The sequence below is a fragment of the Peromyscus eremicus genome, chromosome 4, assembly GCF_949786415.1.
Source record: "Peromyscus eremicus chromosome 4, PerEre_H2_v1, whole genome shotgun sequence".
Classification (NCBI taxonomy): domain Eukaryota; kingdom Metazoa; phylum Chordata; class Mammalia; order Rodentia; family Cricetidae; genus Peromyscus; species Peromyscus eremicus.
Window position 1 is genome coordinate 18,792,815 of NC_081419.1, and position 17,223 is coordinate 18,810,037.

Below are 17,223 nucleotides of genomic sequence, written 5' to 3' on the forward strand. Positions count from 1 at the left end.
AGAGGATTTCCCGCCGAAACGCATCCCGGCGCATGGACAGCACCGCAGGCCGGGCACTCACCAGCTGTAGCAAGCCGGGGACTACGACGAGGGGCAGCGGCCGCAGGCGCATGGTGCCAGCTGGCGCGATCTCAGGAGCTGCGCGCCCTCGCCAGCCTCTCGCGCATCTCCACTTCGAATTGAGAGCCAAAGACGCCGGGGACCTAGTGGTCGGTGGGCGGAGAGGCCAGCTGGAGCGGCGGGAGGGAGGTGGGGTAGGCGCGCCTGGTGCCTCTTTGGAGTGACAAGAAAGTGCGCCGAGCTGCAGGGTTCCAGTACGCTCTCTCAGGGCGCGCTGTGCCTCTGGGGTGAGAGGCTAGGGGGCTGAGGGTTTGGGGGCCAGGGGGACTATGATCGCGACTGTACTGGATGCGGGACAGCCAGAGCCTGTGGCTCTGGAGCTGGGCGCAGAGTTCTGCACAGACAGGAGCGTGCCCCGCCCAGTGACCGGCAGTTAACGGTACCTAGTGCCGGGCGCCCAGAGCAGCTCTGGCTCTGGGCTAGTGAGGCGGATGGGTTCTCCCTGGATTGATGCAAGAAAGATGCTCAATGACAGCCCTCAGGAAATTTGTGGGGAAGGTTACTCAGGGTCCCAGAAAGGCGCGAGGGCAGTAGGATGGGATTGGGGTGGGGGTGGGGTCTTATGAAAGGGAAGTGGGCTTAGCCACATTCTCAGAAAAACACCTACCAATCTTGCCTGGAGTTTGGCAAGAAACAACAGAGCTGCTGGGAGGAATATAAGGATTTTTGGAGTTGGATACTTATGGTACCCTTGGGGAACCTCCAACTGTGCTAGTGGCAGGACGGTGAGTAAAAGATCTAAGGGTGCTTCGGAATGATGTGGACACCAGGTGTTTAGGAGACCCACAGAACTGTGAGCTGCCACACTGTAACATCTGTCCTGGGCTTAGGGAGAGGAGGAAGAAGAGAGGAAAGCCAGCCACTCGGAGAACCTTATGGAGGGCAATCTTGGAGGCCAGGCAAGGTTGCAAACCTCAACTCAGCCTCAACACAGCGTTCACTGTCTGCTTTGAGGGCTCCTTAGCCTTTATGACTGAGTGGAAAAGTTAAAGGCAATGGGCAATTGGTGGAAATCGAAGCACAACCCCTGATGATCCGTTACTGAACATATGGAAAAACTTAAGATCCAGAGAGGTTATATATCCAAAACAACTGGCGTCCTGACATCTGGAGACAAATAGCTCTTACAAAAGGAAACCGTGGAGGGAAGGAAACAGAGTTGCAACCACAGCCAAGCCTTAAAAAACAAAACACAGCAAAAAGAGCAGTTTGGGTTGCCTTTGAGACAGGAGAAAAAACAAAAGCAATTAAGTTGTATTTCCTTCTCCTAGCATCCTGGATTCCAAAACAAAGGAAGGTGGTTTGTGGATTCCTAGCGATCTGGGGTCAGGCTTAAGGCAAAGAGGCCCTGGTTCCAGGTCTCTAAAGCAGGAGAATTGATAAGAAGAGGGCAAAGTCCTGCCCATCCTCTGCGTGGGTGTGCTAAGACTGTGAATGAGAGAAAGGATATTATTCCAGAGTGTTGTACAATTCCACTGTGATTTTGAAGCCTATTGTTCCTGAAGCTATGGAGGAAGTATCCCTCCATACAATTTCATTCCTATGTGGAGAGAGACATAGGCAAGTATAAACTATGTATCCTTCCTACACATTTGCATTTTCCAAGGGTGATTTTGGTGTTCTAGGGACCTTGTGGGAAAGAATACACCTCTGCCTTGCTTTAGATTTTCTTTAAAAGACAAATAATATCACTATTTGCTGCTACCCACACCAAAAATCTCCTTATCAATGGTTTTAGAGCTTAATTCGCTTAATTCCACCTCTTCTTGTGTGTTTCTCTCTCTCTCTCTCTCTCTCTCTCTCTCTCTCTCTCTCTCTCCCTCTCTCCCTCTCTCCCTCTGTCTCTCTCTCTCTCTGTCTCTCTCTCTCTCTGTCTCTCTGTGTGTGTGTGTGTGTGTGTGTGTGTGTGTGTGTGTGTTGCTGAGGATTGGACCTGACCTCACACATGCTGGACAAGCTCTCTACCACTAAGCCACACTGCCGGCCCTAGAAAACTATTCTGACCTAGAAGGATAAATATGATCATTTTAAAAATTGAAAGAGATTTCTAGTGGTTAATTTCCTGGCTCTGAGTTTGGGGACACATTTTTATTTTATTTACAGAAAACTCTATAAAAGACATAAACTCCTCTTTGAAGAAATGAAGCTACAAGGACAGGAGGACAAAACATTAACCAGATGCAGCCCCTCATCTGGAGTCACTCATTTCTGTCTGAGCCTGACTGATTCACTTTAAAGTAAAAGCGAGGTGTCTTCTTAACTCACCTTGTAACCCTAAGCAAAAATGGTTTGTAAGAGGAACATATAAGATACAAACACATCCAAATAAGCCATAGTCCACTCTTAATTTATTCATATTTCTTAGAACGTTTCTGTTCTTGTAGGAAAACTTCTAAATCAAATTAAAAAGTGGAACCTAGAGTTAGATTGTGTTTTCAAACTATGTATTCTCACAAAGGATGTGTGTTGGGGTGGGAGATGAATTCCAAACTAGCATGTATAGGACATAAGAGAACTGTGTGGAAGAGAAGCCTCAAGGTTTTTTACTATTGATTTTGATATCCCCTGTTTATTTATAAAGTTGATTGTTTTCTGGATTTTCCAAATTTAATTTATAAATTATGAGAAAATGAAAAACAGGAGAAAGAAATAAGGTAGGGATGAGAATGGAAAGGAAGGAGAGAGGGAAGAAGAAAAGGAGAGAGGTAGACAGCTAGAATCATTTTTCGCCTTGTATTTGTTCCTCACAAGTGAGAGGTTGTTACCAGGAAATATGCAGTAAACGAAGCATAGTAGTCAATACAGGAAGGAAGAAGCGATGTTTAGCAGAGTTGGTGGAAATAAAGACCACTGTAACACCAGTGCTTCAGGAAAGAAGTAAAATGTTAGCTCGCTTAGCTTCCAACAATGGCCAAGTTTAGTCTGTGTTCAGAAAAATGAAGAAGGCAACTCCATATTGAGACAGGGGAGGGAAGTGTGAGCAAAAGCAAAGCGAAGTGACTTCGGATTGCTGAGTGAGGAGTAAACAAGTGCAGAGTGGGTGGCAGAAACGTGTCGGGAAAAGGCAAGAAGAAAAGTGGTCTGCAGGCTAGATGGTAGAGCTGCACGGTTTAGATATAGTCTGCAGGGAGCCTCAGAACAACATCAAGGGGCGTAAAAATTTGTGCAGTGGCAACATACAGGATGCCTTGAGGAGGAGGTGGCTCAGGGTCATGGTAAGGGAAGCAAGGACCAGAGAAATGTGGGTGCAAGACCTGTGCTTCAGAATGATACATTGAGCTTGATGTTTGGATATTTAAATTTTTCCTGACTAACTAGAAGACTTTTTATCACCATTTTCTTTGTCTTAAAATTACCATAACAATTTGAGTACCATATCATTGAATTGCTGTTTTAAGAATTTTTGTTGCAGTTGAGGAAGAGTAAGAACAGTATTTTTTTATGTCAACTAGTAGCAGAAAGCTGAGCCAACCAATTTTTGCCACCATGTGATTCCATTTTGGTCTCTTGAAAAATAGTATGTGCATGGATAAGCTCAAGGCTTTGAGATCATTTTTGTCCACGTGTGGCTTTTCCGGATGGTTAGGGTTTTTCTATTTTTCCTCTGTACTTACTTTTTCATCATTTACTCTTCATTAGTGTCAATACCAAAAAGTGACAGAAAAATAATATGCAGGCTGGCATTTCAGAGTTGGAATGGACATTAGATATTATGCAACTTTCTCATTTTACATTTACGGAAACTGACTGTAAAGGTTATATGACTTGCTTCAGGTCATCTTATGAGACATGAGCAAGTCTGCAACTTGATTGAAGTCACTGAGACCCACAACGGCTCTTTCCTATCTATCATCCCACCTCAGGTATTATTCAACTCTCTGGCAGTTATAAATGTAGTGAACGATTGTGCCTCTAGCTAATAAGAAATGTGGGGATGATCTATAGATGCTAAAAGCTACAGAATCTATATCATTATCAGGAAAGAGATTCCACTGTACCAAGCCTGAAGCATTGATCTTGCAATAATTTTCAGAGTTGAGAGGTCAGGCGAATGGCATGACTTGGTGCTAATGTGCAGTCTCAGAGAAGTGAAGCCTGGGATTTAAGAAGCCACGTACCTCAAGGACTAGGAGATTTTCAAGGAGCCTCTGGCTTCTTATGGTCTGGCATTTAGAAGCTCTTTGGTACCACTCTTAACTAAAATCCTTTTGAGTCCATTATTCTTGAGGAATCGAACACTCCTAAGTCACAGTTTACTAGAGTATAATGCTGTGTTGTATTAAATATTAAACCTGGTTGCACAATAGAGTCACTGGGCCTTTAAATATCTCTGAGGGTAGGATTAAGAAATGATGGTTTTAATATTCCATCAGAAACTTGGTTTTTACTTGCCTCCCCTGGCTTCTTCCCTCTTTTCCTTCTTCTTCTCTTCTTTTTCACATCAACTTGTGGGAAAACACTACACTGAGGCTTTAACAGAATGTCTTTAGAATCTGCTTATATCCTTTCTTCTAGAGATCTTGTTAAGGAGAAAACTAGGCAACTTATTGAATATATTGAGGCATAGGTGAAGGGGTCAGCAAGTTTCACGGCATGTCTGTGTCCCAACGCAAACCGAAATATTCACCGGAGTGAGGCTTCACATGCCCTCCCTCTGGTAGCAACACTCTCTTTGTTATCTTTTCTCCTAGATGTTCGAGGGCAGTCGTATGACGACTTTAACAGTAGACTTCAGTGTTAGCTGTATAGAGAAGCTAGTGGTAAAGGAAGTGAGGTGCAGGCAGGCTGTGATGGACTGGCACTTACTGAGACTGGCCAGGCAGTTCAGAAGCTTCGTGATGTGCTAACTAATGTGCATCTTCACCAAACCAGGCAGATTTTGGTACATGTGGCATCATCTTTCCATGTATGATCCTATGCACTGTCCATGTACAAATACAGACGATCACTTAAGGGAGTGATAGCCTTTTTTTTTTTTTTGTACATCAAATACAGTGTATATTATTCCTGGAGTGATGTCTCAACATACTTCAGATATTGTTTCCTAAGTGCAGAAAAAGCAGGGAAGAGATGTCCACAGATGCCCACGCTTCCTGCAACCTGTACCTGATTGCCTGTGTCATATTGACAAGGCACATTGTTGCAAATGCCCAAGCATAACTCAACTCCAAGATAAAGGATGCCATAGCTAACAGGATTAAGAACTTCAAAGGATGAAGGTCATCTTAGGCCTTCCCATGTGTGCATGAGTGTAAGTCTGTTAACCTAGAAAAGCCATGAAGGTGGGCCTGAAAATTCGGGGAGAAAATCTAATTCCTAATCTTTGTAAGAGTCTGTTTCTCCATCCTACTATCACCAACTAAATTGCAGAAGGAATTTGAAGTTATCTCTTTAGTTTTATTATTTTTAGATGTCTTTTTCCATTAACAGGTACTTTCCTTGCCTATTTGTCCCCAATTTTGGTTTTTCTCTGATAGATCCTTGAAGACTCACCCCTTGAATTCTTATATTAAGCTTTATAACATGCTTTGATGAACTGAATTTGTAACTCATAGAAGAATGGTTCAGCATCACATGAGATCTCTTCACTGTGTTTTACCTAGAAAGGCACGTGACTTTACTCCTTATATATAAAGGTCATCACTTATCAAAACATAGCAACAGATACACACAGTAGTATGCGTAACTATGGCAAAGGGATGTCTATCATCTTTGCATAACTATGGTGCAGTTTTGTTTACAATTAGGCTTTTATTTATTAACACAGTGCATTCTCAAACATGTGTGACTTTTTACCTATGCCCTAAATGGTATTAATGAGGATAGTAAGTTGACTTGCTTGCATGTTCATTCATTTTTCAAAGGCTGCTGGCATGCTCACCCACTCACCGCTCTACTTTGGGGTCTTTTGGGGCCTTGGCATTAAGAAAGTGCTATTTCATGTTTTATTTCAGTCGGTGCCAAACTCATACTTTCCTACCTCCTCACAGAAATTGTGTTAAGGAAACAGTGGGTTGGATGTGCAGGCTTACTTTAAGAGGCAACTGGGATTTGATATTTTAAAATTCCACTTTCTAAAACTCTAGGGGCTTCTCTTTTCCTCATGCGCTGATCTAAAATGAGCCTTTCTAATGTTTCTTGGCAGTAATCACACCAATGCCTTTCTCCGCTTATTAGAATATCTATACTGCTATCTACTGGCCAAATGTGGCATTGCTTTAAAAAGGGTGGGTTTTTTGTTGACTTTTTTTGTTTTTTTTTTTTTCTAAGCTAAATTATAATTATACTTCTTCCCTTCCCTTTTGCTGTATGACACTATTCCTGGGGAAATATGAACAAATGTCTCCTCACTTCAGATAGGGAAAAAATGACTGAGAAAGTGCAGACACCATCAGAGTCCAACTTGTTGAACTGATGTGTTTTTGTCGGCTTACTTACAGGAGTGTGAGTGAGGGGTTACTTACAAGAGTATGGGTGAGAGGTTTCCTACAGGAATATGGGTGAAGGGTTCCTTACAGGAGCAGACGTGACTCAAAGACAGCTGCATCAGCAGATCCCACCCCAGCGTGGCTGATAGCCCACCAAGTTGGGAAACCTGTAGTACACTGTGCAACTCGCAGGCTGCTCAATAGGTTGGAGAGTAATGATCCTTTAGTTTAGTTAGTATTAGTCTCTTCTGTGCAGCTCAGCTCAGTTTCTGTCCCTTCCAGTCTTCTCAGGTGGTCTCTGCTTCTTCCAAGCAGCTGGGCTTTTCTGGGAGTCTTCAAGGTAGTTTGGCTTGTCTCTCAGGAGGCCTTACTGTTTCTATACATACATGAGGAGGGAAGGACCTGGTGAATCTGGTCAGTTTCATGGATTTCCTGAAGCTATTTTGAGTTGTTTATCTTGAGCTTAATGAGCTTCCCTGCAGGATGCAATGTTTCAACTCTGCTTAGAAGCTTCCCTTGTCTCACCTTCCTTTAAACACCCTATCTTTAAATACCCTGTTGTTTTTCCTGCTTTCACATCCTGAATCTTAAAGAGTTTACCTCCAAGACAAAAGGTTTCAATCTCAGAAGAAATTGCTACACAGCAACTTTCCCACTCCTAATCCTTCCCACATCCCTCCCATTCATCCTCTGTTTTGTGTGTGTGTGTGTGTGTGTGTGTGTGTGTGTGTGTGCAATATTAATGTATCATGTGTGTATATATGTAACATGTAAACACAACTGCTGAATCCATTTAGTGTTATTTGTATGTGTCTGACCACATGACATTGGATAACCAATTAAGGAGCTCGTCCCTGAGGAAAACTAATTCTCCCTCTCTCAGTAGTCACCTGTATTTCTTTGTCTATGGCTGGGGCTGCTGTGAGGTTTTCCCCTTCCACATTATCACGTTCGTTGACTGACCATGTTTGGGTCTTGTTTAGGCAGCCATATTGTTATGGTATCATGCGTGATGCTTTCCCTTCATTTCTAGGAGACCAATCACAGAGCAGATTTCCTGGTCCTCTGGCTTTTAGAATCTTTCTGCCCCCTCTTCTGTCATGCACCCTGAGGCTTAGATGTAGGAACTATGCTGTGGATTTATCAATTGGAGCTATACAACCAACTAGTAGTTGTTCTCTGCATTTTGACCACTTCCATTTTTCCATAATTGTCTTACCCAGTTGCAAAGAGAAGATGCTTTGTTGAGGGATGAGAGTTACATTTAGCTGTGAGTAAAAAGGATAATTATTTAGAATACAATTTGGAATTGTGTAGGTCTACTAAAGTGGGAGGAGGTAGTAATTTCTTCTCTATGATCCACGACCTCATTAGTCTCAGGTAAAATTTCCCTAATGTGATCAGGCCTTAAGTACAACTAGACAGATATTAGTTACTATCAAGGTATGAGGGCCATTTTTCACCCTTAGGACTGTTTTGTGGTGCTGATCATTGCTGTGGTCCATTGGCGTCACAGCTGGCTAGGACTGTTGGTTGCTTCCATCACTTGGCAGCTTGCATAGCACCTTTTGGTGCTGTTAAAGCTAGGCTCATGGAAGAAGCTTTCATGTCAGTTCAAGCTCAGATTCTGACTCCTGTGTCTGAAGTGGATCGTTTCTTCAACAAGAGGTACTTACCTCCATCTCGCGGAGACAAACAAGGGCAAAATAAATAGACTATATTATTTGGGGAGTCTTTCGTACTCCCTTGATGATAATTCCAAAGGGGATTTCTTGTACCCTGTACTGGGGTTTTTATTAGATACTCTAGGGCTCTGAGGTGGAGCATTGTCTACTTGATTCCTTTAGCTTCATTTAGACTACAAATGTATATGTGCACACATATGTCATTTTAGTGAAACAGAAATGTTTCTTTATGGCTTTTTCAAAGTCCTTACTGTTATTTTTCCTCCTTCTCTCTCTTTCCTTCTGTATTGACCTCTACCCACACTCTTCAATAAAAGCCTCCATTTTTCCCTTTATATTATCACTTTATCCTTATTCTCCTCTCTCATGCCACCTCTACCACCCCTCATGATACAGTTTTACTTCCCTGGTTTCTACAGCTAATTCTGGTTATGTAGTGTCTATTTTCATCGACTTAGGCTCATCTGTGTCTGTGGGACCTGGGATCTGAGGATCTAAAAGAATGGGGCGGACAATGTAATGTTGTACTTCACTTTCAGTGTACTTTTCTATATGAGTGAAACAAAGAAAACAGTGATCCAAGGAAGATTGTTTGAATTCAGAAAATATGATCAGAAAAAATGTAAATAAACATCAGTAAGTGCCTACTAATTATTAACGGAGCAGCCCATTCCCAGAACTTTCTGAGGGCAGACCAATTCAAACACAATTGCCTGCCACGCATGACAGATTCTATCTGGGAAACCATGAAAGCCAGGCAGAAGGCTGTATCCAGATTCCGCATACACTGAAGACAGCACTCAGCATATTTTTCACCATATTGGGTTCTACAACTATGTTCTGACACCCAACAAGAATAAACATGGCTTATAAGTTGAATGTAAATGTTTGTTGCAGGAGGCACAAAATCACACCCAAGAAAATGCAGGAAACAAAATGCCCTTGAGGTAAAAGGCCCTCTGCCTTTTTTCCTGCAGCCTTTTTCACAGGTCCCCAAGGCGTTGTTCACCATGTGCCATCCCTTTGAGTCTGTTCTGACAGCATACTCACATCTGAAGATTTGGAGCTAGGAACCACAGGTGAGAAGGAACATGTGGCATTTGTCTTTCTGGGTCTGGCATGCATCAGACCTACAAATTTCATGGTTTGATTTTTTTCTTTACAGCTAAATAGTATTCTATAGTGTATATGTAGCATATTTTCATTATCCATTCCTCAGTTTGAGAGCAATTAGATTGTTTCCATTTCTGACTATTCTAGAAATCAGTGTGGAACATGCTCAAAAAGCTAAAAATAAACAAATACCACTCTTTGGCATATGTACAAAGGACTTTACATCTTACTCCACAGATACTTGCTTGGCCATGTTCACTGCCATACTTTTCATAATGATGGATTTTTTTCAGGCAAATTGCTATGGCTCTTTCTAGAATAACTATGGAGTAACTGAATATGTGCTATATTTTTTAGCATATTAAAGACCTGCTTTGTGGAGATCATTTCTAGAGATCATTCATTATCTTCTGATGGATTCCCTGATTCAGGGTCATACAAGTTGTAAATGAAATGTGATGGGCAGGCAGGTGTCCGTTTGCCCTTCCTTGAAATGGTCACCATGATAGCTTATATCTGATTTGTACTTTGCTGAGTAACATAAACATATAAAAAAAAAAAAACCGAACAAGCCATTAAGCCAAAATCAGCTTAGGTATATTGAATCAATCAATACTTCTCTGAGTGATGCGAAAATGAAGTTTCCATCATCATTCTTTCATTAGAAGAGAATACAAGCAAACAAAACCCAAACCTTTATGGTTCCTTCTGTCTAGAAAGTTCAGTTCAAAGTCACACCTTAACATTCTAAGTTTTCAATTACTCTGCAGCAACTTATTTTCCCAGTGTTAGTTCTGTAACTGCTCAATGTGGACTTCCATGCCTAATTAAAGCTGTCACTGGACCTCCCAAAGCACTTTGGCATTCTCATTACAAAGATTTCACTCTTGCTTTGCTCCTGCAATATCTTGCTTCCTTCTCCATTTCTATTTAACTGTATTTTCATCCTTTTATTTTAAATATTTATTTGATGAATAACGAGTACATATTTTCAAAGGGCCCAATATAATCATGTGATATGTTTTATGTAATGATGACCACCATGGTCAAATGAACATATCAATCATTATCTCCAGAACATTTTTCATACATGAATCTCCTGTCTCTACTTCCACTGTTGGCCCTAAAAAAATATTATTCTATCCTTAATTTAAAATTCCAATAAAATTAACCCTCAAACTTTAATCCAAGTAAAAGTTTTCCCTCTTTATCCAAGTGATCATCACGAGCTTTTAAGCTCCTTCCACATGAATACCACTTATAGACAGGTTAGACATCTTAATCCACAATCAATCAGTCACACTACTACTGTTTTGTTAGTGTGTTCTTTATCTGAAAATGCCATATCAATACAAAGAAAATCCATCTTATTAATTAAAAAAGCTAAGAATAGATTCCAATAGAAGCACTATGTGTTCAAAAGAAAAGCCACATGACAGGCAAGTTTTAAAAGCTCAGCTGCTGCCCACAGGAGAATGGAGAAGAGAAACAGCCATGCCGCATAAGTTAGCATGGAGGTCAGACACATGGTGGACGAGGAGTCACATGGGAGGGAGGGGGAGCATTAGAGAAAGAATAGGGAAGCCTAAAATGCTGCGAGAAAACCGAAAATGCTAAGAAGGCTTGGTTAGAAGAGATGGAGAAAGATGAAAGGTGATGTTACCTTCCTCTGGAGAAAGATGAAAGGTGATGTTACCTTCCTCTGGATACTTCTGGACAGACTTATAATTCTGCATGGCTGCAGCTCACAAGTTTTCAAAGTAGGGGTGGGAATTCTGGGAAGGAAAAGTACCCTGTCTCATTAATGAACTAACTATTTTGCCTATCTCTGTAGCATGGCTTAAGGTGAACCAACCTTTGTAGAGGTGGGTCTTTGGGCAAAGTGATTGAACCAGGCCAGCTAGAGTGTTAGGCTCCACCCAGGCCAGAGTCTAGTCTCTTGACCAGCAGCTTTTCTCCTCTGTTGTTATTATAAGCAACTCCTTGTAGCGTCCATGGAGGTAGACAGAAGATTTGTGCTATAGAATATGAGGATGTGCACCACAAATAATTCCTCTTCTTTTATATAAATTAGAGTAAATTAATTTCTAATATGGGAAATACTAATAGTAAAACACGAAGATCTATAGGGACGTGAGAGATGCCTCAGCAGTTAAAGATGTTACCCCACAAGGATGAAGACTGGAGCTCAGACCCCCAGAAACACCAGGTGGGGCATGTCAGCCTGCCTTTAACTTTAGCCTCTGAAGAGGGACACTGAAGCAGAATGGCTAGAAAGACTAGCCTATCAGGAAGCTCTAAGTTTAGGATACACCGCCTCGGGCAGACTTTCACTTGCACGAACGTCCATGCATATACACACCCTCTTTGTAAAAACATGCATATACACACATGACATCACAGCCACGTGAACAAATGGTATAAAAAAGGGGGAAGGCTTTTAATATAACTAAAAATGTGAATATTTGGCCCGAAGAGCATTTATATAGGGATAGAGCCCTTTAGGTATTTCATTCCCAGGTTTCCACCTTTCCTTTCATTTTCTACTCATTTTATGACCCTCACTGCCTTGACAGCTTGTCTGTCTGTGATGATGCGATTACTCCTTAGATCCTCATGTTGGGTTCCCCCCACACACTGAGGTTTTACTTATTTCATTCTTCTGATAAAAGATATTTTTCTCACAACTTACCATTTCCTCAAAAGATTCTGCTAAGAGATATGCTACTACCAGAAAGAGGAGGGTTTTCCTCTGATGGCTTAATTTTTAATAATATACTAACAAATTTGGTGTAGAAGTTCTTTTTAGTGAAAAGCACACCGTCTTTGAAGTCAGATAGTCTTGCCTTCAAATCTGAGATCTACTATTTACCATTTTTGTACTCTTGGGTGAACTGTTCAGTTTAGATAAGGGCACTTACAGATTTCACAGCACACAGAGTGTGCAGTGGTAACAAATAGAATAATGTACTTCAGTTCCTTTGCCCTGGATTTTCTATCATCTTTTCCTGAGATGACAGTAACAGCTATTATTTCCTTGATGTGCTCTGTGTGCCACTCACAGTGCCAAGTTCCTTACATACACTCATAATCCTGGAACGGATAAATGTTTTTATATTATTCTATCACTTCTGATAAGTACAAGCAAATAATTAATTTAAAGGACAATGTGTAAGGTCACAAAACCTGAAAACACGATACTGGTATTTGAGCTTCAGTCTGTTGACTGTAACGAACTAGCTAGTACTCACTATTTATATATGGTGTGTTGCCTTAGAAATTGTGTAGTGGGACCTCACAAGCTGGGGATATTCCACATCTAGAAATATGTGGCCAAGTATGTTTTGTATCTTCCTTCACATCTTTCTTGGTTTACTTCCTCTGATTCCTGACTGTCATGGCTTCTTTTTTCTTGGATTCTTAAACATTTGTTCTTGGAAAATTTTTTCCTCAGGAGCTTTGAGAGAAAATGTACTTGGGAGGTAAAAACTCTGGTGACAATTGAATATATGAAAGTTGCCAAACATGATTGCAGTACGTTGATGGTTTGAGTCCTGACATAGAAATGCACATGGTTTCCCCCTCAGATTTCCAAGAAATATTTTATCGTTTTCTATTATTTGATTAGATCGGTGGTGAAGGTACTGTCTGCTCTTCCAGAGGTCTTGAGTTCAATTCCCAGTACCCACATGGGAGCTCACACCATCTATAATGGGATCTGATGCACTCTTCTGGCATGCACTCAGACATAAAATACATAATTAAATAAAATTTAAAAACACACAGACAATGAGTTCTCAAGTTACCCTGAGTGAAATCTTTTTTTTTTTCTTATTTTGGTTTGCATTCCATGGCTCCCTACATGTTTCTCTTTGTCTTAAATTTGTCATGTGTACTACTGTTTACCTATGTTGAGCCTTCAATAGACCTTTTCAATCTAGAAACACACCATTAAATGTTGGGTTCTCCCTCCTTCCCTTTCTTCATACTTCCTTCCTTCCTTCTTTCCAAACAGGTAATTATTAGGTACTGATCTTCCTGAAATTATCTTATCTACTTTTCAGTTCTCCGTTCTACCTCCTCATAATTTTATTTTACTTTTGGAGAAATTTTCTTAATTTTATCTTTCAAACCTTCTACTGAGTTGCAATTTATGTTATACTACTCCGTAACATGAGCTATATTCCTGCCTTTGTTTTTGAGCTGATCATCTCTTACCTTTCCGAGAACAAGGCTTTATTTTTTAATTTTTCTCCTACTGGCCACTACTGCCTTTGCTGATGGTTTTCTGCCTCCAGGACTTCCTCCTTCTGTGCTTTTCCTGCAAGTTTGCATGTCCTCGATGATTTAATGAATGTTGATTTGCAAAATAATTTCCTTAGAGAACACAAATGGCAATGCCTGTAGAGTTTTGTGATTAAAATGCTCACAGGATTTTCACAGGGTCTGTCGTATAAAGTCATGCTTTCATACTTAATGGTGAAGTTACTAGTGATATGACTTTGGACCCTGACAGGAACGATGTGAGCTTTCAGTATGTGAGCGTTCCTAAAATCTCATTGATTACGCATTCCCAGTTCAATTAGTTGCTTTATTTTTGCTGTGACAAAATACTCAACAATAAGCAGTTTAGAACAAGGGATGTATTCTGCCTTAAAGTTTAAAAGGAGATATTCCATGAAGGCAGGCAGTGTATTGAAGCAGCCTTGGGGAGATGGTTGGTCACATTGCATCCACAGTCAGGAAGCACAGAGTGAAGAGGAAGTGCAGCTGGGCTATGAAACCTGAAAGTCCACCCCTGTGAACCACTTCCTACAGCAAAGCTCTGTCCCCTGTAGGTTCCAGAACCTACTCAAATAGTGCCACTAGCTGCGGACCACACGTGCAAATACATGAGTCCCTGAGAGACATTTTATACCAAACCACAATTTCAACCTTTTAAGATATCTGATATTTTTCGATCTAGAAAGATTCTACGTGGTTCTCAGCTTCTGAGAAGTTGGAGAGTAATGCATTCATCTGCATGGAAATGGGGAGAAGGTTTGGGGACTATTCATTTCTTAAACAGACTTTCAAACAGTATCCTGGTTCCTTTTAAAAGTGTGTGTGGTGTGTGTGTGTGTGTGTGTGTGTGTGTGTGTGTGTGTGTGTGTGTGTTTCTGGGCCTGAGCCTTTTGGGGGCCTGTAAATTTTTTTTCTTCTCAGCTTCTACATGGTGATCTTAGGATTCAACTCTCTTAGAAATTCTGAGGCAGTTACTACTCCTTGATTTTTCTTCATTGTCTTTTTGATGCTTTTCTTTCTCATTGTTATGGCTTTAGTCTTTAAAACTAAGAAAATAATTGTTTAAAAACTCATTTATGGCTATCATAAAGGAATTCTAGGAGGAGCGAAACTAAATGTAATGTATATGCCTGCCCCTCCTCTTCTTCACTGTACCTGGACATCTTGCTCCTTGTTGCTTGTTTTACTGGGAGTGGGGAGCTCATAAGGAGGTGGTAAAAGTATTTACCAGACCAGAATTGATGTAAAAGTTTTAATAAAATATAGATACTGGAAAGAAACATACTGGGCATATTCTGTAGGTGAGAAAGAGATACAGAGAGAGCAATCATCCCCTCCTGGGGAGGGAAGAAGGCCTTCTGTAGTAGTTATCCTGCTTTGTCTGTGTGCCTCTTATATGTGTTATATAGTTCACTTTGTTGAAGTGGTGGAGTTTATGACATGACTTGTCTTCTCTGAGACTGTTGATCTGAAGTGAAGGAAGTACAGGAACCAATAGAAGGTAGGCTGTAAGATGGTTAGCTTTAATTGTCAGCTTGATGTAATCTAGAATCGTTTGGAACTAGACTCTGAGGTATTTTCAATATTAGCTTGGCCTATGGGGATCATCTTAATTTAATTGCTATAGAGTGATCCTGACCACTGTGGATGACACCAGTCCTGAATTGTACAAGAGTAGGGAAATTCAACAGAGCACAAGCAAGCAAGCTGTATATGTGCACTTAGCTCCCTCAGTTTTTGACTGAGTGTCACGGGACTAGCCTGTTTAAGCTCCTGTTACTGTGTTTTCTTATCCACCCACTTTGCTTTTTGCCGGGATAATTTATCACAGCCACGGAAATGAAACAATAACAGTCTCCACTTGTCTGTGTAAGCAACATAAGTAAGCCAGCCCCTGCTCCAAGTAGCTATGTTGAAGAATTTTGCTGTTTACTTTTGGACTTTTTTGTCTCAACATTGCCCATTCTGCCAGACTCTCTCACTTGTTTCAGGGAATCCATTGTTTCTGTGAAGTTGGTTCAAAATTGAATCATAAATAACCACTGGTCTCTTCCCCCTCCTTAGGAGTTTCTGGGCCAGTGTGGATACAGGTATGTGGTGCTCTCTTTCCATATCTCTGAGCAATCCTGGATTTATAAAGTTTCCCACAATTCCACGTCCACAAACTACCAAGGCAGTGGATTAGACTGCCGTGGGCACTGAGAATATAAAGTAGACCCAAAGAATTTCTTTTTCTTTTCTACATAATCAAATGTTATTTGTTTGGAAATTTTCTTAGCTAATGTTTTTGTAACTACTAAGGCTTCTGTTGCAATTCTAGAAATGCATTTTCCATTAGTTCTTTTCACCTTCTTTCTTTCATTTGGGGTCAGTACCTTGCTTTCAAGTATATACATGACATAATTGTAGCACTTTTCATGCTTATGTACTATTTCAGGTATGTATGTCGATCCCAGATCCCAGGAACATTGAAAATACTTAATTACCTCGGTGGTTAATGTAAATTTCATCTTGACAGATTATTGAATCACTAGGAAAAGGATACTCAACGAGGGGTTATCTATATTAAGTTGGCCTCTGGCATGTCTGTGGGTCATTATAGTGATTAAAGTAAGGTGGAAATGAGGTGGGAAGACCTCCCAACTGTGGATGACACCGTTCCTTAGCCAGGGGGTCACAGACTGTGTAGCAGTGGAGAAAAGGAGCTGAGCATTAGCATACAAGTCTCCATTGTCCTCTTCTCTTCTCGCTTTCTTTCTTAGCTCCTGATGCCTTGACTACCCAACCATGATGGACTAGAACCGGAAACTGGGGGTAAAAGTAAGCCCTCAATCCTTTAAGTTACTTCGGTCAGAGTTTGTTATCACAGCCATGAGAGAGAATCTAAGACCATTATCTCAAGTAGTTAGTACGTTAGAGTTTATTGATATTTTTACAGTGATGAAACTGAAATATTTCATTATGAAACCTGAATTTTAGTGAGGTCAAGTAATTTATTCACAGTAATCCACATGATAAAAATCAGTATTTTCAATCACATGGATGTTTTTAACTATGATGCTGTACTATATTTTATTAAGCTAAACAGATTTCTGCAACAAAGAGCCATGTAAATGATAATTACAGATAAATATGAATAATTATTAAAAATTCCATCTAAATTATTTTTTCATCTTACTGATATTTAAGTTCCAAGTTTATTTTAGCATTAACTCATATTCATATTATTTTGAAGTAGTTAACTTAAGGCACTTCTATATCCAACTCATATTCTTCAAGTATCTATCATTTGGCAGACTCTGTTTTAAGTATAGGAATGAGAATCAGGACCAGGAATTCTTGATGTTATTTTCAGTTCCTTTTTGAGGGGTTCATTTTTGATATTTTTTCTCCTGAGGAGAATGATTCTTCAATGATTAGAATGCAATGTATTTCTTACTGTTTTACATCTTTTAGCTGTGACAATGGGAGACAATTTGTTTCCAGACACCTCAGTCTTGCAAACTCATGATAGTCATTCTGCTAGCAGTCATTGCTGGTAGAATTTATCAACTTTAACTTAGAAAATAAAACATCTTACATCAGGTTTTTGG

General features: G+C 40.5%; 1 protein-coding gene and 1 long non-coding RNA gene across 4 annotated transcripts in view; one reads left to right on the plus strand and one right to left on the minus strand.

The window, feature by feature from the left end:
- Nxph2 (neurexophilin 2) overlaps positions 1 to 651 on the minus strand; it is a 117,934-nt gene extending 117,283 nt beyond the window's left edge. Inside the window, exon 1 of the mRNA XM_059260411.1 lies at positions 62 to 651. Within this exon, the coding sequence (XP_059116394.1) occupies positions 62 to 112 (51 nt within the window). The 5' untranslated portion in view covers positions 113 to 651. The remainder of the gene's footprint in view (positions 1 to 61) is intronic.
- LOC131909105 (uncharacterized) overlaps positions 157 to 17,223 on the plus strand; it is a 33,410-nt gene continuing 16,343 nt past the window's right edge. The window contains exons 1-2 of one of the 3 annotated variants that reach the window (XR_009378748.1): positions 157 to 249; positions 16,393 to 16,450. This is a non-coding gene — a long non-coding RNA (uncharacterized LOC131909105). Of the gene's footprint in view, positions 250 to 14,578; positions 15,721 to 16,048; positions 16,451 to 17,223 lie in introns of those variants that run through there. The other 2 variants (XR_009378749.1, XR_009378750.1) reach the window with 2 other exon arrangements.